A 20,549-nucleotide genomic window follows, 5' to 3' on the forward strand; every position below is an offset into this window, starting at 1 on the left:
GGGAAAGCAGTAGAGGATTGCCCAAAGTCCTGGGACCCTGCACCCATGTGGGAGACCCAGAAGCTCAGCTCAGCTCCAGCCATTGTGGCCACTTGGGGAGTGAATCAGCAGATGGCAGATCTTTCTGTGTCTCTCCTTTTCTCTGTAATTCTGTCTTTCCAATAAAAATAAATATTTTTTTAAAAAATAAAAAAGATGAAAATATTTATGCTAATGATATTCCACGTATGTCTCCTCTAAAATTAGTAATACATCTGGGTCAGACAAATGAAGCATAATTCTTTATCAGGAAAATTTGGGAGTAAAATTGTGGGTACCAGAGATTCGAGAGGCAGTGAGTACATCTAGGTCACAAGCAAATTTTATTCAGTATGTCTGGTATTTTAAAAGTTTGAACTGTATATCACTGCTTTAAAATCTGGTGGCAGCACATTCAAAATTTATGACTTGGTTTGTCATGAAAAAAATAATAAAAACCTTACAGATTTGGCCTCAGCGAATTTGTTCCTACACAGTAAAGGAATCAGCAGGAACTGAAGACAGGCCTTTGCCACCCCCAGCCCCCCAATATGAGGCTTGCTCCTGAACCCCTTCCCCACACTCACAGCATGAGCATCACTAGTACCTATTTTGCTTGATCCATGTGCGTTTTACAGTGGTTCCTGCGGCAACGGGGTTTGTATCATCACTGTGCAGGATACTATTGAATAAAACTCTTTCGCTCAAAGAACCTTCCCTGCCATCTACATAAGCCTCCTTAAAAACATTCATGCTTTCTAAAAATTAGCATAACACACACACACTCTGGTTTTCATTCTTTTTTAGGGATCAGAATCCCCTGAGAAGTTTAAGAGACAGACTTCTAAACCCCACCAGTTTTTGATCTGAAATTCTAGCAAGTCCCCATTGATGGCGCTAATAACGTTGGTCCAGAGACCACACTTGCATGAACCACTGTTTTCCAACTCCATGTTTCTTGTTCTCCATGATAATTTTATATACTTTCTTGAGCATCTCTAAAACAATGCTCAAAATAATCTATTGTGATAACAGATACATCCTATATCCTATAAAAAATGCTGCCCAATACAGCAGCCACTAGCCGCACGAAGCTATCGCAAGTGTCACTGAAGAACTGAATTTCAGAAGTAGTTTAACATTCTCATTTTTTTAAAGAATTATTTTATTTTTATTGTAAAGTCAGATATACAGAGAGGAGGAGAGACAGAGAGGAAGATCTTCCATCTGATGATTCACTCGCCAGGTGACCACAACGGCTGGTGCTGCGCCCATCTAAAGCTAGGAGCCAGGAACTGTCCCTCTGCCCAAAGTCTCCCACACAAGTACGGGAACCCAAGGCCTTGGGCCTTCCTCGACTGCTTTCCCAGGCCACAGGCAGGGAGCTGGATGGGAAGTGGAGCTGCTGGAACCAGAACCGGCGTCCATATGGGATCCCGGCGCATTCAGGGCGAGGTCTTTAGCTGCTAGGCCACAGTGCCTGGCCCAACGTTCTCATTTAAACCAGCACATATAACTAGGAACTACCATATTGAACAGCACAGCTCTAAAGGTTCTTGAAGAACCAAAGAGGTTGGGCAGAGGAATACGACTTTTACATCAGACTAAGTAGCAAAGCCTGCAATTAACATGTAAAGTATAACCGAATTTTTAATAACCAAAAAACTATCTTAATAATGTAAATTGTGCCCGGAGGTTACCATGGCATACTGAAAAGGCAGCAAACATTTCTGTAACATCAGGGAAATAACAAAACTTCAAACCACTCAGCAAGAAAAGTCACCATTCTTGAGCTCACTGCTCATCTTACCTTTCGCTCTCCTGGGAATCACAGTCACCCAGTCAGGTCCACTAGAGTTGATGGGCATTTTGATGTTGACACCACTTTAAGAGGTATAAAAAAAAACAAAAATTTAGAGCCATAGACATTTATTTTCAATTATCTGTCTGTACTTACAGTTGAAAGAATGGCTGTTATTTCATAGAACCTTATTACTTCAAAACAAACTTAAAAATAATAACCGAAACACTGAATAAACTAGGCCTGCTATAGTAATTGAAATAATGGATCCAAAAATTGAAAAAGGAATTACACAGATTTTTAACAATTTTTCACTGTACCATAGCCAGGTCCAAGAGTGCCAAACCCTAAGTGAGCAATTCTGAATAGAATGATTTGCTCTCAAGGCCAACAAGAAGGCCTATTCTGTCATTAACTAATTTTCAGGCTGCCTGTGTTTACGCTGTTGAGTCACGAGGTCGATTCCTCAGGCCTTGCCAGCTTCAATGTCTGCTCCCCTTTCTAAAACACATCACCTTGAAGACACGGATTCAGCTTTTCATCTTCATCACCTAGGCCAGGCCCATCCCAGAGCTCAGGCTCAGTAAGTACTGTGAGATTGCTGCATAAAAACCTGGAGGAGAGTAAAGGCCGGGGCACGAATACAGACCTCCCAGCAGAATTATTCCAAAAACCAGATCACACTCATCAGCGTTCTGACACTAACTAAAATTGAACAATCAAAATGTTGGCTTTCCAAAATCCTGGCATGGAAACATGCAGTCACGATTTGTATTTTCCCCTCAATTTCAGGAGATTTGTTCATTCAGGAAAAAACTCTTCAGCTACCACTATGCCCATGTGAGCACTGTCCTTGATGCCAGGGCTATCACAGTTCACAAAACCAACAGCAGCTCCACGGCCATGGAATGCCAGTCTAGCTGGACAGACAGAAAACAAATGAAGGAAGTATATATGGGCAGTTACATGACAGAATGACAGAACTCAGACAAACATTTAGGGGAGAACAAGATTCTAAGAAAGCATGTATCGACAGCTCTGTCATCTGAGTTTCACAGTAAGAAAAGGAAGAAATGTAACTTATTTCTCTATAATTACATAATTACAATTCTACCATAATGTTCCTATAAAATATCTGTAAGAAAATAACCTCTATAATTTTCATGCAAAAAATATTTAACATCAAATTAATCATGTAGCTACAATAAAGTAATTCCAAAGTAAAAAAAGCAGAACAAGCTAAAGAGTTCTTCCCAATTAAAGAGATAACTAAATACAATGTATGACTACAGACAGCAATAGTTAAAACTAAAAGACAGCCATAAAACACAGTACAACAAGTGGAGAAACTTGAATACACACTAGATAACAAAGATTATTGCTGTATCAGAGACAAATGTTCAAAGTAAGGTAATTCCGCGGGCCCAGAGCAATAGCCTAGTGGCTAGTCTTTGCCTTGCATGCACCTGGATCCCATATGGGCACTGGTTCTAATCTTGGCGACCCCACTTCCCATCCAGCTCACTGCCTGTGGCCTGAATAAGCAGTCGAGGATGGTCCAAAGGTTTGGGACCCTGCACCCATGTTGGAGACCCAGAAGAAGAAGCTCCTGGCTCCTGGCTTCGGGTCAACTCATCTCCAGCCATTGAGGATGCTTGGGGAGTGAATCAACAAACAGAAGATCTTTCTCCCTGTATATCTGACTTTGCAATAAAAATAAATAAATATTGAAAAAAAAAAAAAGTAAGGTGATTCTTCTGTTACACGTTGGAGACAGCCATGTCCTTTGCAGACATACACCCATGAAGTGCAGTCCTATGTGTCCACTCCAACTCCGTCCAGGCCGGAAAAGCCATTACATCCACACATACAATAAACACACAGACACAGAGCAACATACACATGGCAAAACATTAACAATGGGGAATCTGGACAAAAGGCTGCTGTGTTCATTATTATTATTCTCACAACATTTCTAAACATTACTTTAAAAAGACTTTCTGGAAAAATTGAGGTTTAATTTTTTTAAAAATATACAACATTAAAAAGAAGAAATCATACAAAAGTAAAGCTTAAGTGATAAATTCATTCTTACAGCCCTTTCAGCTCTATTCATCAAGATCTTTCAAGGAAAGTCCTGCTGCCCTTCCCCAGATCCATACTTTTTTCCCTGATGGATTAAGGACAAAAATTATTTCGCCTCAATCTTCCAACTGTCATTCAGAGAACCAATATCAAGGCTAAACTTCTTATATTTTGATAAATAAAGTTATGAGCCCTCAAGAAAGGAAGGTAAAAATGGACATCAACGTAACACACTCAGGCCATTCCATTCACTAAAAAGACTAACTTCTCTACCTTTCGCTTTTTCTTTTCAGATTCTAGCATAATATTTCAGAACTTGTGCACAGTGAAAAATAAACAGGAAGACAAAAATCAATTATCTGGACTCTATCAAATATTTGGTTTCCAAAAATGTATGTCCTTTCAAATACTGTTTTCCCAGAAAACTCCCAGGGAAAGACATTCGCTACGATTTCACAGCAGTATGATCTCAAGCAGCCGCAGCCACGCCACACCAGTAAGGACAGGATGAAGATAATACTCTTCTAAATTCATAGGTGTTTTATTGGGGTTTTTTTTTTAAAAGATAGTTTAAAAAAAAATTTCCCTGAAAGCAGAATTACAGAGACACATAGAAAAATCTCCCACCCACCAATTCACTCCCCAAATGGCTGCAACAGCCAGGAGTGGGCAGGTGAGTAGCAACGAGCTCAAAGTTTCTTCCGGGTCTTCCACAAAAGGTGCAGGGGCCTAAGCACTTCAGCCACCCTCTGTTGCTTTTCCAGGCATGTCAGCAGTAAGCCAGATCAAACATACAGAAACCAGTACTCAAACTGGTACCCACGCGGGATGATGGGGCTGCAGGCGACACCTTTATCCATTACAGCACAGCGCATAATGTTTTTAATGGTAGGACCTGCCATATTTTAAAGCCTTTCATTTATTTAATTATTTAACCTTTCTCCCACTATTTCCTATGTGGAATTTGAGTAAGTTACAAGTTGTATTTTTTCCTTTGCTCCTAAGCAGCTCAGCAGACTGACAATACCAAATCTAAAAAGGGGCTGATTGACTACCGCAGTCCTCACATATGAGAAAAAAAAATCTCACTGCTGAGACCTGAGCCCAGAATTAAAACTAAATTTTAAAACCAAACTAAAGGGTTAAAACTAAGACTTTTGTTTAGATTTAGATTTTAGGAATTATTTTGTTTAGTATAGTAAATACAACATGGTGAAGTAACTACACAGAATATTGCTTCTTCTGCTAGCCCTCCAAAACAGCATGAGCTGAGTCCACTGTTATAACATGTCAATATTTTATTATAAAGGAATCCTTCAGATCCGTATACCTTATTAAGTAGCAACTGTCCCTTCCTCAGGTTATGCATGGACACAAAACACAAAAGCTTTTAGAGTCTCTATCACTATTCAACAAAAGTACTTTTCGGCTCGGGGGTTTTTGGTTGTTGTTGTTGTTTTTTTTTTTTTTTTTTTTTTACTGGAAAGTCAGATATACAGAGAGGAGGAAAGAGAGAGGAAGATCTTCCATCCATTGATTTACTACTCAAACAGCTGCAATGGCTAGAGCTGGGCCGATTCAAAGCCAGGCGCCCAGAGCCTCCTCCAGTTCTCCCACACGGGTGCAAGGTCCCAAGGCTTTGGGTTGTTCTTGACTGCTTTCCCAGGCCACAGACAGGAAACTGGATAGGAAGTGGAACCAGTGGGATTAGAACCGGTGCACATAGGAAATCCTGGTGCATGCAAGGTGAGGATTTTAGCCACTAGGCTACCGTACTGGGCCCAGAGGTTTTTAAAAGTATGTAATACATTAAAAAGTAAAAAACATTTCTTAAACTAGTGATTAAAGCATCCATGTCCGACGCCAGTCCCCAGCTCCTGCCCCTGACTCTGGATTCCTGCTGATGTCAACCCTGGGAGACACAGAGAAAGCACAAGGGTGCATTCCTGCCACCTGTGAGACTGTGACTGCTTCAGCTCTGAGCTTCAGCCACATCCCTGGGCCAGCTGCTCAGGCTCCTGGGAAATGAACCAGGAGCTGGGAGGTCTTCGTCTTCCCCCATCTCTGCCTCCCAAATAATACATTTTTGAGAAAAGTAGAAAAGGTTTAAAAAAAAAAGACAAAAAATGTAAAAAGAAAAAAATAGAAAAGGTTCCTAAATAAATAAATAAATTGTACTTTTGTACTTTTGACCATACAGTTTTTAAAACTTTTTACTCCATAGGAATGTTATTTTATTTAAGAACACAGAATGGGAAAATGCAAGATGTAATTTGCATACACTGTTCATTCCATTTTGCATATGAGTCCATATATGGATCATTAGGATCAAAATGTTTTATGCTTGCATTTGAAATAGAAACTGGACCACCACAATGCAAAAATTTCAATTTTTCAATACATAAACACGGGTGGGCACGGCTGTATGACAGTTTCAGCCATCGCTGAAGACACCCACACCCCACTGGAGTGCTTATCTGCCAATTCAGCTTCTCACACATGCTCAGCAGCAGCAAAAAACGGCCCAGGGATGGGGGTCCCTGCCATCCACGTGGAACACCTGGACTGAGTCCTGTCCCCTAGCTTTAACCCAGCCCAGCCCTGGATGTTGTGGGGACTAGGAGGAAGGAACTAGCAGACAGAAAATGTATCTCTCTCTTTAATTCTATTTGTCAAATAAAAAAAAAACCTCAAGCAAAATTTTAAATTTTAAAATTTTAAATGCACAGTAGTGTTATGGCATTCCTGTTTTTCCATACTGCCATATTTATACTTTTCTCCTATGAATAAATATCTTTTAAAAACAAGAAAAACAGTACTTAAAAAGCTCTTTAGTTGTTAAAACATGAAGTTAAAATACCAGCCTGATTACTGGAGTCCTAGTATCCCTGTTCTCAGGTGACTTTTCAAAGATGTTTTCTGTGCACAGATGATCTTCTCATAATCTACAAATATGTGCTGATGTTCTAAAGTGAAACATTGACACGTGGGTGAAAAGAATCAATATTCAAATGTAAAAAGATCCTTAACTGGAACCGCAATAAGCACTAGGCCTCCCTTGGAAAACGCTAATAGAAAACACAGACGTGTTGGTTTTCTGAAAAGAACACACAGCCACAACCACAATCTCCCACGCGGGCCGGGGAGAGGGGCTCTGCACCACGCCCAGAGCCAGTGACACCCACCTCTGGAAGAAGGCGCTCTCCGCGCCCGTCAGCAGGCCTTTGAGGTATCCGCCTTTGAAATGGTTGATCCTGCTGCTGCAAGGGAGCTTCTTTGGCTTGACGCAGAACCAGGGCTCTCCTGTATAGAGATCTGTGAAGTTACAAAGCGGAAGACTCCCTGGGAGACACACGTTGCACTCAGTCGTTTCAGAAATTCTTCCTGAACGGAAGAGACTCTTGAAATAAACCCTGTCTGGTTTCTCTTCTTGTAAGTGCTGTAGAACTTCGATGCCCTCGCTTGGGTGGACCAGTGATATAGACACTTTAACTTTGCCTGGCCAAAGCAGAGTAAAGAAAACCTTGTAAAAGCCATTCTGGTAGTCTACCACTCTGCCCACGGCCCCTGCCTGCAGCCTGGGGGAGTGGATCCTGGCCTGTAGATAGTCTCCGCCGTACTTCTTGGGCCTTCTTTCAAAGTCCTGAACGTGCACCAGTACTTCCAGCTGGCTTCCTACCCTGAAGAAGGCTGCAGAGTTCAAGATGACAAAGTAGCTGGAAGAAGGATCAGTGCTTTTCACAAAGGGGACTGGGCCCACTGGGGGTCCCTGCCACTGCAAGGATGCCAGCAACGAGTCCTCCTCCACACGCTCCCGGCTGGAGAGGGTCTGGTGCTCATAGCCGCAGTATGGATGCCGGCTGACCCCTGTCGCCTGGGAGGAAGCAAACTGGCCACTGCTGTCGATGAATGTGGCGGAAACAGTCTCATGGTCCAAGTACTGAAGAGAAAGACACAGAAGAAACCACCACCACAATAAATCTCCAGATACTCAGCCGCACAAATCTTTGCATAAAATCAACTGAGATGACATTATTTCAAAACTATAACAAACAACGTCAACAGGGCTACCTTACTTTAACACAGTGAATTCCAGATGAGCAATACATTTGTAGATGTATTCCCACAATTTTGTGAGGTTTTCTTCCAGGAGCTCTACCAAGCTCTCACAGCCACGCGCCCCTGGCAGGGCAAATGCCTGAGCAACTGTTTTTCTTAACAAATCCTGTCCTCAAGGGAAATTTCTACCTGACCAAACCCATTCATGTTCTACCTCGGTCTAACCAACCCAGGAAAACAGAGAACATTCTATTTCAGACCCACTTAACCTCCTCTCCACCTAGCGGGTGAGAAAATACAAGACCCGGTGATGATCTTCTCAGCCAAGGAGCACGGGCTCACCCAGGCAGTCAAGAACTTCCTTTCTTCCAACAATCTGCTACCACACCGGTAAAGACTGACTTACCCAGAATTCCTTTGACTCTGTACATCATATGCAACAACAACAAAAAAAACCCTGCAAGGCCTGCTAAAAAGGCCAGAATGAATGAGCATCAGAATCAGATGATATAGCACAAAGATATAGCACAGAGAAAAAGCACTAATGCCTTTGACAGGCTCCTTGGAAAGTTGGACACAACTGAGGAAAAGAGTGAGCTTATAGATCGGTCCTCTAGAAATTTCCAAACCGAAAAGCAAAGAGAAAAAAAAGACCAAAATCTCAAAGCTGTGGAACAATTATCAAATGTGCAGCATTTGCATAATGATAATAACAGAAGAAGGGAAGAACAGGAGAAATACTTTTTAAAGCAATGACTGACAATTCCCCCAAAGTAATATCAGTGACCAAACCACAGATCCAGGAAGCAACCTGCATGACAGGCTTCCAAAAAGCTGCACTTAGGGCTTGTCGTATTCAAATTGCAGAAAATTTAAAAAAAAAAAAAAAAAGATCTAGGCCTCCCGCGTCGGCAGCCACTGGAAAGCCACAGCTGTGGCTCTGTACTACCCGTGCCTGTGGACATCTGCAAGAGTCACAACGTTACCAAGAATGTGTGCAAGCCAAGGCACAGCCACCACTGTGGGTACCTTGTCATGCACACCAAGTTCATGCAGGACATGATCCAGGAAGTGTGCGGATCATGGAGCTGCTCAAGGTCTCCAAGGACAAGTGGGCCTTTAACTTCATCAAGAAAAGGGTCAGGTTACACATCTGGGCCAAGAGGAAGCAGGAAGAGCTGGGCAGCTCCTGGCAGCCATAGGAAAATAGCTACCAAGGAGGACCTCGTGTCCTCTTCTGTGTAATGTACCTCTCTGGGGCCTTACCACAGCAACCACTGGCACATGCAAGATCTGTGGCTGGGATCAGGCCTGCTTGGGAAACAAAGGGGATGCCCGGACTGGGTTGTGGTTCCCACTGGTGAATGCAAGGACTGGAGTGGGGACTGCGCTCTGGTCTGGACATGGCTGCAGTTTCCCCCGGCACAAGGGAGCTGGGGTATGTCAGACTGGGTTAGACTCCTGCACTCACTGGAGTGCATGAGAACCTGCACTCACTGGAGTGCGTGAGAACCAGAGCAGGTGTGCAGCACAGGCTAGGTTAGGTTTTTGCCACTGATGAGCCAAGTGTGAGCTGTGTCTGCATGTGGACCAGGCTTGGTTGGGCTGTAACACCCAATAATACAAACCGGAATGAGTTGAAGGCCAGTCAGGAAAGGCCACTGTTCCTACTAGGACAGGAGGTTGACTAAATAGGGCTGGCCCATGGAACCACCCATGTGAGCGAGATCTGGCACTGAGGGAAGTTCTGATGGAGGAACCTGGGCAACTCCTCTGGCAGGACATAGTCAATGCAGGTGAGCACAAGAACCATGATAGAGAGCAGTCCAGACCCGGGGAACAGTACCCACCAGCACACATTTGGGACAGGTCAGGGGTCAATAAGGCAGGGCCAGTTCACAAACCCGCTGGCGAATCCAAGCACCAGCACAGAGTGTGGGTTGCTCCAGGTTCAGTCACAATGCACACCAGTACACATGAGATCTTGGACTAGGTACTGGCTGGAGTGGGCTATGCTGTAGCCTCCACCAATCTGAGCTGGAATTGGGGGTGGGCTGGGCTGGGCCAGGCTGTAGCACCCAGTGACAAAGGCCGATGTGAGGTGGGTCATGCCAGTTTGGTTCAAAGCACCCAACCAGCACACTTGAGACCTGGGAAGGAGGGGACAAAGCTTACTAGGATGGCTGTGAGGGGCCACTGAAGAGCTTGAGTTGGGATGGGGGCAGGCCAGGCAGGGCAGGACTTCAACACCTGTTGGCCTCATGTGAGCTGGACCAGGGAATAGCCAGGCTAGGCAGACTGTTTCTACTGGTGTATGCATAAGCCAGAGTTGGTATGGGTTGGTTGAGCTCTGCAACAGCATCAGCTGGCAGATGCTGGCACGGGTGGCTAATTCTGTCAAGTTAACCTGCAGGATCACTTGGAGAGTGCATGATCTGGGAGTGGGGCCAGTAGGGAAACAGTGGGCACCTCCCTCTTAGATTGTCACTCTGTCTGGTGAGCATGAGAACCAGGACTGACGCAGGCATGGCTAGACAGAGTGGCACCTGCCGGCATGTGTGTGGGCTGGATAGTGGGGTTGGTTGTGTTTATCTAGACTTCAATGCCCACTGACATGTATGAGAGCTGAACAGGATGTGGGACAGATTTGACCAGTCTGCTGTACATACTGGCAGGCACAGGAACCAGGAAAGAGGGTGGGTCTGGCAGGGTTATTGTGGGTTGCTCCGATTAGGCTTCAGCTCCCATTGGTTTGCGTGAAGGCCAAGCATGTGGTGGAGAGCATCGGAATGGGTTCCAACACCCATTGGTTTGTGTAGAAGACAGGGCTGGAGGCAGAACTGACTCAGCAAATGCAAACACCAGCAGATGTATAGGCTGATTGGGCGACAGATTGTGCTGCACCCTGTATTGGCAAGCACACACAAGAATCAGGTCTGGGATCACCTCAGATGACATTTCTTTGGGGATCCCCTAACTGAATCACTGGACTCAGAACCCCAACCATGAAGAAAATTGCAAGTTCCATGGTCTGACTGTGGAGTGCATGTATCAGAGCTGGGTCTCCTCAGTGGTTCAGAAGGAGCAGTAGACAGCATATCCAGGTGCACATGGAGGATATGGTAGTACATTGGAACCCTCAGAGAACACCTAGTACCACATGAGAGGACAGAACAAATCAATCAACTACCCCAGTGAAGTGTTAGCAGTAAAAAATCTGGGCAAGTGGAGATGCTAAGGTGGACTACATTAGCCAGTAGATTCTGAAGAGATTTCATCGTACTTGGAATGATGAGATTGGCAGCAATTCAGAACAGTTAAAATACTGAAACCACTTGAGCAGTGCCTTCGGAGTATGCCCCACATCGGGGACCCTGGGATGGTTGGGAGGGTAGGTGTGGCTTCTCCCTTTGTCTACCTCCTTCCCCCAGATACAGGGAGGAAAAAAGAGAATGTGGAAACAATGGTCTTACCCACTTTCCTGTAGCCCTTGACCCTCTGATCCCTAATCTACTATGTAAAGATCATCAAAATAAAAAAATATATATATATATATATATATATCAACAAATAAGACAAAATAAATCATACTCAAATGTGGTCCTTTTTAATGAGAAATGAAAGAAAAATTATTACTACCACCCTTTTATATTATGTGACATTCTTGCTTAACATTGAGTCTGTGCTTTATAGAAACAATTCAACATTTTTCTCATTGTTCTGGGCAGGCACCAGGGTTCCTGGTGAGGTCCCCTCTCTTCCTGGCTTATGAATAGCCACATGGCCCTTCCTTGCTTATTTTCTCTTCCTATTCTTTTTTTTTTTCTTTTTAAGACTTTTTTTTCTGGAAAATCAGATATACAGAGAGGAGGAGAGACAGAGAGAAAGATCTTTTCTCTTTTGATTCACTCCCCAAGTGGCCACAACAGTCAGAGCTGCGCTGATTCAGTGCCAGGAGCCAGGAGCCTCTTCCCTTCTCCCACATGGGGGCAGAGTCCCAAGGCTCTGGGCTGTCCTCCATTGCTTTCCCAGGCCACAGGCAGGGAGCTGGATGGGAAGAGGGGCCAGCAGGATTAGAACCGGCGCCCATATGGGATCCCAATGCATGCAAGGCAAGGGCTTTAGCTGCTAACCCACTGTGCCGGTCACTCTCTTCCTATTCTTACAAAGGCATTAACCTCATCATGAAGGCCACATCCTAATAACCTAATCAAAAGCTAATCATCAGGATGCCAGTGTTGTGATGCAGTTAGTGAGTTAAGCTGCCATCTTCAATGGCCAGCATCACAAATGAGCACCAGTCGAATCCTGGCTGCTCTACTTCCACTTCAATGCCCTGTTACTGATGTGAGGATGCAGTGTAGTATGCATTTCTGCTTCCAGACAAAGATGGACTTACAATGAAACTGTTTACTATATCTTGACAATAGGATGTTGGACTCTCTGCCATTGTCCATGCCCACAATGATGGACATATGACTGTGTATGAAGAATTATATGTTGATATAGAGGAACTAGATGGGGGGAGGGAATTGGGGAAGGGATAAGGGAACATGGAACTGTATCATAAAATGATAATAATAATAACAATAATAAAAAGTTTAAAAATAATAAGGGGAAATATAGTGAGGAAGGAGGGGAGGAGAGAACGAATGGGGAAAGATGACCTCTATGCATGTAAATCTGTACTGAGGGGAAAAATAAATTAAAAAGATCTGATTTTTTTAAAAAAATGCCCTGTTACTGTATTTGGGGAAACAACAGAATATGGCTCAAGTTCTTGGGCCTTGCCACCCACATGGGAGACCCTGACAAAGTTCCAGCCTCCTGGCTTCAGCCTGTCCCAGCCCTGGCTACTGCAGACATTTGGGAAATGAACCAAATGATGGAAGAGCTCTCTCTGCCTCTCCCTCTCTTTAACTCTGCCTTTCAAATATACAAATAAAATTTTAAAAATAGTTATCTCCCAAAAGGTCCCTCCTTCAAACACCATCAAACTGATAAGGGTTCAATATACGAATTTAGGTGGGAGCACAAATATCCTCCTTCCTCCAGACTTTAGGCATCACTATCATCTACAAGTTAATAAAGACAACCAAGTCAGAGCCAGCAGAGCCCTCTGCTCAACAGCCCCCTCTCTCCTTCAGTGTGCTCATGCAGCAAGTACATGACTACAGCAATATCTACAATTTCACCGTGCCTGACAAAATAGAGAAAACTGCCTGCTCATTTCCTGGAGGATATGTGCAATGTTGCCAGTATATGTCTACACATTTGTGGTTGCTCAAATAGCAGATCAGTTCAACATCAGACCATAACAGTCTACAAGTGGTTCCCGGCTAATCCACCTGTACTTTTGGCTAACTACTCCCATGTATATTTCCCTACTGCTGTCTTTGCTGCTACTGCAGCCCTGATGTAAAGAAGAGTTGGGGAGCTGGATAAAGATATGGGAGTGAACAAGTGCTTTTGCTGCAGAAGCAGTGGATATGGGCACCGAGAACCATATCCCGACTGCCAAGGAGGTCTCAGGGAATGTGAGTGCCCTCACAGACTCTGAGGTCACTCATTTCCTATCAAATTTCCCACGTGGGATGGAAGCTGCCCAGCACCCTGCTCATAGGGTCTGATGACATCAGGTAGCCAGGAGCCCCAGGTGGCTTGCAGAGATAAATTTCCTTTTGTACTTCAGGTCAGGAGCTTTCTATGGTCCTCACCTAGTTCCAACCTTGGCTCCCAGGCCTCTCTAACAGCACTCATCAGTGTTGCTCAGGAGCCCCGAAATTAGTTCAGATATATTAGGTTTGGAACAGTCAGGAAAAAGGCCAGCTAGCCTACAATCACTTAACCTGCACATACTGATAAGGCTTCCTAATTGACTTCTCCTAGACTTCACTACATAGGATGTAGAGCTCAGTTCTTCCTCACTCACTGAGTTGTTGGGGATTTCTCTGTTCACCTGCCTAAGACTTTTCTATTCTTCAACTGTTAACATATGACTTACTAGAATTATAAAACTTTTTTGATTATCCTAAAATTCACAAAGTTTTGTAGAATCATGCTTGAATACTATAAACTGCAAAGTTTAAATTGTGGATTAAGATTCTCCCCAAAAGAAAGGCACCCTCCTCCTTCACTGCTGGTGGGAGTGCAGGCTAGTACAACCACTGTGGAAATCAGTATGGAGAGTGCTTGGAAAATTGCAAATAAATCTGCCATATGGCCCAGCTATCCCACTCCTAGGAATATATCCAATAAAAGTGAAATCTGCATGTGAGAAGGGGATCTGTAATCCTATATTTGCAGCAGCACAATCTACAATAGCAAAGACATGGAAACAATCCAGATGTGCGTCCAAAGGAAGAGTGGTTAAAGAAACTGTGGTACATCTAATCTGTGGAATATTATTCAGCTATTAAGAAGAATGAAATTATACTATTTACAACTAGGTGGCCCCAACTGAGAGACCATTATGCTCAGTGAAATGGGTCAATCACAAAAGAACAAATACCATACGTTCTCTCTTATATAAGGAAACCAACATGGAAAGTGTAACTTCAATAATCCAATCCATACTTTTTTTGCTTGTTTGTTTGTTTGGCTATATCCCATGTGTTTTGATATTTTTTATTTCAGTTTTGTTTATTCCAAATAATTTCTTTCCTCCTGTCAAAAAAAAATTATGATTATTATTATTACTGTTCCCCACACGCACTGAAAATAGCAGGTCCATAGGAAAGAAATCTACCTGCCTCCTTTACCACCACCACATCCTGTGTACATCACCGTTTATGACCACTAGAGGTGCTCGACCCTTACTGAGCAAATGAAAACAAGCCCTGGAACTAAGCACCCTAATGTCCAACATTTCTTCAGAAAAGCTAGTCCCACATCCTCATAACCCGCCTTGGTTATGAAGGCATGTGCTGGGTACTCACCTCAACCTGGGTCACATTGACGACCAGCACCACCACCATGAGCACTGCAAGCAGACCGCACAACAGCCGGATTTTGGAAACACTGCTCCACATGGTCTGGCTGTAGCTTCATCACCCATGGCCGACACCATGCTATCTTCATTGCTCAAAACTCCATGTCTTTATTTTCTGGACGGCAAACAAGCTTTCAATTTGCCTATCACACTGGTACCCGTAAGAGTTCTTTTGGTAGAGACTACAGTTGATTGAAGAAACACATTTTTCTTCAACTAATTCCTTCAAAGAGGAAATATGAGAAAACATTATCAACTGCAAGCGCTTAGATGGTAAGAGAAGAAAAACCACATTCTCTCTTCCTTAACCTTATGCAAGGCCCAAGTCACAAGGAGAAAGCAAAGAGCCAGAATACAGTAATATCCATTCCACATTCAGATGACCTCCTCAGAGTTCCCTCTCACCATTCTGGGCTTCACTGTAAATCCAGCAAAATCTACTACTACAGTAAAAACTTATATACTCATATACTACTTATATATACTTATATAATACCCTTTTACTTATTTAGATTTTACCTTTTAAATGAATAAAAATGAATGCCTTCAAACTCAGAAACTACAAAACAAAACTGTTAAACTTCCAGAGATATAAATAAAAAAATAATTTCCCTTCCCAAATAGCTTGACTTTTGCAACATTACTGTATTAACTAAAGAACATTATGATTAATACATTAATATAACTATTAATTATAAAATTAATATAATTACATTAATAAAATGTTTCTTTCACCATAATATAATGATGTTAATGTAAATATTAGCATTAATTTTTTTAATTTTAATATTGTTTACATAGTTGAGAGGGATGCACACCCATATGGGTCTCTACTTAGGATGGGATGGGTATAGCTGATGGACAGAACAAATGTTTCCATTTTTTTTCTCCTAGTCTACAGGGGGGAAAGGGAAGGGAGCCATTCCTTGCTTTCAAACTGCATCAGAATCAAGGATAGAGAAGGTCATCCTTAGGAACCCTGATGGATGGGGGACAGGGGACTGGCACAATGGCTCAATTGATTAATCTTCCCCCTATAAGTGCCAGCATTTGCTTATGCCCTGGGGAAGTAGTGGAGAAGGCTCCAAAGCCATGGGACCCTGAACCCATGTTGGCGACCCAGGAGAAGTTCTTGGCTTCACATTGGCTTCGTTCTGGCTATTGTAGCCATTTGGGGAGTGAGCCAGCAAATGGAAGATCTTTTTCTCTGTCTCTCCTTCTCTGTGTAAATCTATCATTCCAATAAAAATAAATGAATAAGAAAGAAAGAAAGAAAGAAAGAAAGAAAGAAAGAAAGAAAGAAAGAAAGAAAGAAAGAAAGAAAGCGAGCAAGTGCAAGCCAGCCAGCCAGCCTGCCGGATGTGGGGAAGAGTGCTCTGAGGGTGTTACTTGAGTGGTTTTGATAGTTCTGACACCACTGGCTTCATTGCACCAGGATTGAGAAAATCTTTACAAGGTCTACTGGCTGACCAAGTCTACCTTAGTGCATCCACAGACCCAGGAACATGCTGTAAAGCTTGGACAAGACAGTGGTCCATGCTCTCTGCTTTCCATCCTGACAAGGCTGTGGGCGAGTGGTGCGCCGGGACCTGACCCCACGTGTATGAGGGGCCGCCACAAGATGGCGGCTGGCCCAGGGCCAGGAGGCGGGATTTGTCCCACCAGCAGGTAAACAGGAAGTCACAGGGATAGGCTAGCGATTATGTCATTGCTATTGGCCTATCGGGTAGTGCCCAGTGGACCCACAGAGAGAAGTGATTGGTAGAGAACTGTATATAAGCAGCACTTTCGGCAATAAACCTTTTCATTGGCCTGCCCCTTTTCGTTCGTCTCTCCTTTCTTGTTTGCCTGTTCGTTTGTGTGTGTGTGTGTTCATTCAGTGTGTGTGTGCCGGTTGTGGTGGCAGTTCCAGGCCCTCGAGATTCGTCGTCACTTTTAGTGTCACCGCAGGATGGCGACACAAGGCCTCCTCAGCTGGTCTAGATAAGCTGGCTGTCATGTTCCCCATAAACTTCCGGACATGCTATCCACTGCAAAGGCATCAGCAACTGAAGAAGCCTAGTTCCAATACATGCATTCAAGATCAGACCACATAGCATGTGACTTTCCCTGTGGCAGGGGTCTGAGTCCACCAGTCCAGTTGAAAAGCCCCCAAAACACCTCACCTGGGGTGACTTCAGACTCGACCCATGCGCACCAGCTAGCGCAGGCTGAGGTTTGGTCCATCACCTTCATCAGTCAATGCACTTAATAGTAGATGCAGCTGCCTGGTCAGTTCCACTCCCAGCCCCATCTCTCATATGAACTGGGGTACTGCAGCCCAGCCCACCACAGGTTGTCTTCACGCACATCAACCTAGTCAGGGCATCTCCCAATAACCCCTACCAAGTCCACACCTAACCCCAGTTTTTGCATGTACTGCAGCCTAACCTAGTCCATCCCACATCTCATCTGGCTCTCTTCTAAACCCGTGAATACTATTTCTTAGCTCAGCCTGGTCTGCTCCCAGACGTAGCACACACATATACCAACAGGTGCTGCCACTTTGACCAGTCTAGCCTGCTCCCAGCCCTGACTCTTCGGCTCACCTGTGGGAGCTGCAGTCCAACAGGGGCATGCCCACAGTTTCCCTACCCAGTCTGCTCCCAGGCCCAGGTCTTGAACACGTTGGTTGGTGCCTCATTCCAGTCTTATGACCTATCTGCAGTCTGAGCTCTCACTGGCAAGCGTTACAGCATAGCCCAGCAAAGCACAGACCACACCCTGTCTTGGCTCTTGTCATGTTTGTGGGTCAGAAGGTCTGGCCCAGGCTGACTTGTACCTTGACCAAGCTCAAACAAATGCAGGTAAGTGTTACAATCCTGCCTGGTCTGGTCCACCCCCAGCCCCCACTACTGTGCTCCCTAGTGGGAGTTAAGGCCTAGCAGGGGAGTTCCCCAACTTCCCCTATCAAGCCTTTTCCAGCTCCAGATCTCATGCATGCCAGCAGGTGCCACAACCTTGTTTGGCATAGTCTGCCCTCAGTTTTGGCCTTTGCATGTACCAGCGAGTGCTGCAGCCTGGCCCTGCCCGGCCTCCACCTAGCCCCAGCTCCCCTGAGTGTCATGTGAGTTCTGCAGCCTAACCCAGTCAGGTATGCCCACCAGCCTCAGCTTCTGTATGCATTAGCAGGCAGCAGGCAATGCTACTTAGCCCAGCCCAGGTCTCCCACATGGATGGATGCCTTGGCCTGATCCAGACTTGTCCTCCAGTCCCCCCACCACACCTATAAACCACCACATCCCAGCTCCCTCGCTTATCTGCAAGTGCAGTGGTCCAGTCTGAGGAAGACCCTAGAAGTTATTCCTTCCCTGTGAAATATGCCCTCAGCTGTTCCCACTAACAGCACGTCCCTAGACACCAATGCCCAAGCAGTCTGCAACTCCTCCTCCCCCAACCTAAGGGCTGGGGTGGTGTGTCCTGGCCCAACATTCTCTGCCTTCCTCACATATCTTTAAAGAAAAAAAAAAAAGGCAGGATAGACAACTATGCTGGCACAATGGTATAGTTAACATTGAGTTGGCATCAATCAGGCCCAAAATGTCTTGCCTGCTACAGCCTGCTTTTCTCCCAGCAGTGTAACACCTTAATAAAATAAAGCAAAGTTTAGGGGCCCGGCGTGATAGTGTAGTGGTTAAGGTCCTTGCCTTGCATGCACAGGGATCCCATATGGGCGCCGGTTCTAATCCCGACAGCCCTGCTTCCCATCCAGCTCCCTGCTTGTGGCCTAGGAAGGCAGGTGAGGACAGCCCAAATCTTTGAGACCCTGCACCCACGTGGGAGACCTGGAAGAGTTCCTGGATCCTGGCTTCGGATTGGCTCAGCTCCAGCCATTGCAGTTGCTTAAGGAGTGAACCATCGGACGGAAGATCTTCCTCTCTGTCTGTCCTCCTCTCTGTATAATCTGCCTTTCCAATAAAAATAAAATAAATCTTTAAAAAATAAATAAAGTTTATAAAAAATAATTTAGCTGCCTCATGCACAGGTGAGGCTTTGGGTTGCCAAAAATTTGGGATATCAGAAATTCAGAGGACACCAGTATGGTTCTGAGCTATTTATCAGCAGCTCAGTGGTAAATACTCAGAGGTGTTTTACTCAGAGGTAAATGATGTAGAAGGGTGATCAAGGCCCCTTACAACTAAAGGCTTCTAGTGACTCAGAAGATCCAACCTCTTGCAATACACAAGCAGAAACCTGACTTTACAAGTGGCAGACCCACTTGTAAAAGCAGATGCTGTCTGCACCTACCAGTCACATGAGAGCTGGGGTGCGGTTGGGTCCAACCAAATAAGTTACATGCACTGATACACGCACTGGTTAGTGCAGGGATCAGGCTGAGTCTGGACCCTGCACCAGCTAATGCACAAGAGAGCCAAGTCTAAGGACCTCCTGAGGGAGGTTTCTTGGGAGACTCCCCAGATAGACCTCAGGAAAAATCACATGGGCACATGGTCTGACCTCAGAGTACATACTGCAGGACAAGCCACCTCAGCTGCTACCTCGTGTGTAAGAATGGAGAACATACCCAGATGCACAGAAAAGGCAAGACAGTCAGCTCATCTAAGGCAACAGAGGAATCCGAGTATCTCATCAAAACACAGAAAGCAGGACAGATCAAACAACACTCCAGCCTAGATAACCACATTGGTCTATGGGCACACGGAAGTAGACAAGAGCAGCCAACAGGCCTTAGAAAGAACTTTTCACCTCTAAACAATCAAGGTCACTTCTCAGAACAATCAAGGCCACTCAAGTAACAACCTCAGAACTTTCTTCACCACATCCAGGTCTCCAATGTAACATCCTCTCCTGGGCTATGATGTAGTCTGAAGGCAAGGAGCGATGTACTCTCCCCACACAACAAACACAAGAGGAAAAACTGAATCATTTCTCACCCACCTTCCCCCTCCAAACCCGACCCTCTCCACCTTAATCAAAAGCCCACGAGTGGGCAATGCTCTTACCTTTGTAATCATTATTAAAAGAAAAATTTAAAAGAAAGAAAAAAGAAAAAAGAAATCCAGAATTTTAAAAAAAAAAAAAAACATACTGCCTGAGGAACACTATACAGACCTCTCTTGGAAAAGATGTATTTGTTTTTCATTTTATTTTATTTTGATGTTGTCTACATGGTTGACAAGAAGGCAGACCCAAGAAGACCACTGAATAGGGTGCGGAGGGTTGAGGTATGGTGGAAGGAAGGTGGGACAAATGCTCCCAGTTTTCCTTTTCTCCCCTTTTCTCCTTTATGGGAGAGGGGAGGAAGAAAGAGGGAGGAACCCCAACTGCTAAACTAATCAGTACTAATCAGTGGATGGGGATGTCCACTCGATGTCAAAAAGATGAGTTCTAGAATGTTCACACCTGTCACCTTCAAGGCAATTTTTATTTTCTCCTTTATCTCATTTACATCCTATTTTTTAAACCAGGAAATAAAGGTCATAAATGCAAAAAAATAAAGTTGATTTCTAAAAGCAAAGATGAAAAATGTGATATATGCTGGGGAAAAAACAATCCCATTTAAAATCAACTATTTCTCGGGCCCGGTGTGATAGC

At 44.4% G+C, this 20,549-nt stretch overlaps 1 protein-coding gene across 2 annotated transcripts in view; it reads right to left on the reverse strand.

The window, feature by feature from the left end:
* The window catches only part of NXPE3 (neurexophilin and PC-esterase domain family member 3), a 35,493-nt gene that overhangs the window by 11,378 nt on the left and 3,566 nt on the right, over positions 1–20,549 (reverse strand). For both annotated transcript variants that reach the window (XM_040980541.1, XM_040980542.1), the window contains 3 exons: positions 14,902–15,177; positions 7,090–7,844; positions 1,829–1,902 (listed from right to left, as the gene is read on the reverse strand). In XM_040980541.1, coding sequence (XP_040836475.1) covers positions 1,829–1,902; positions 7,090–7,844; positions 14,902–14,994 — 922 coding nt within the window. In that variant the 5' untranslated portion in view covers positions 14,995–15,177. The remainder of the gene's footprint in view (positions 1–1,828; positions 1,903–7,089; positions 7,845–14,901; positions 15,178–20,549) is intronic.

This window comes from Ochotona curzoniae, unplaced genomic scaffold, assembly GCF_017591425.1.
Source record: "Ochotona curzoniae isolate NIBS_2020 unplaced genomic scaffold, NIBS_Ocur_1.0 contig_3498, whole genome shotgun sequence".
In the NCBI taxonomy this organism is placed as follows: domain Eukaryota; kingdom Metazoa; phylum Chordata; class Mammalia; order Lagomorpha; family Ochotonidae; genus Ochotona; species Ochotona curzoniae.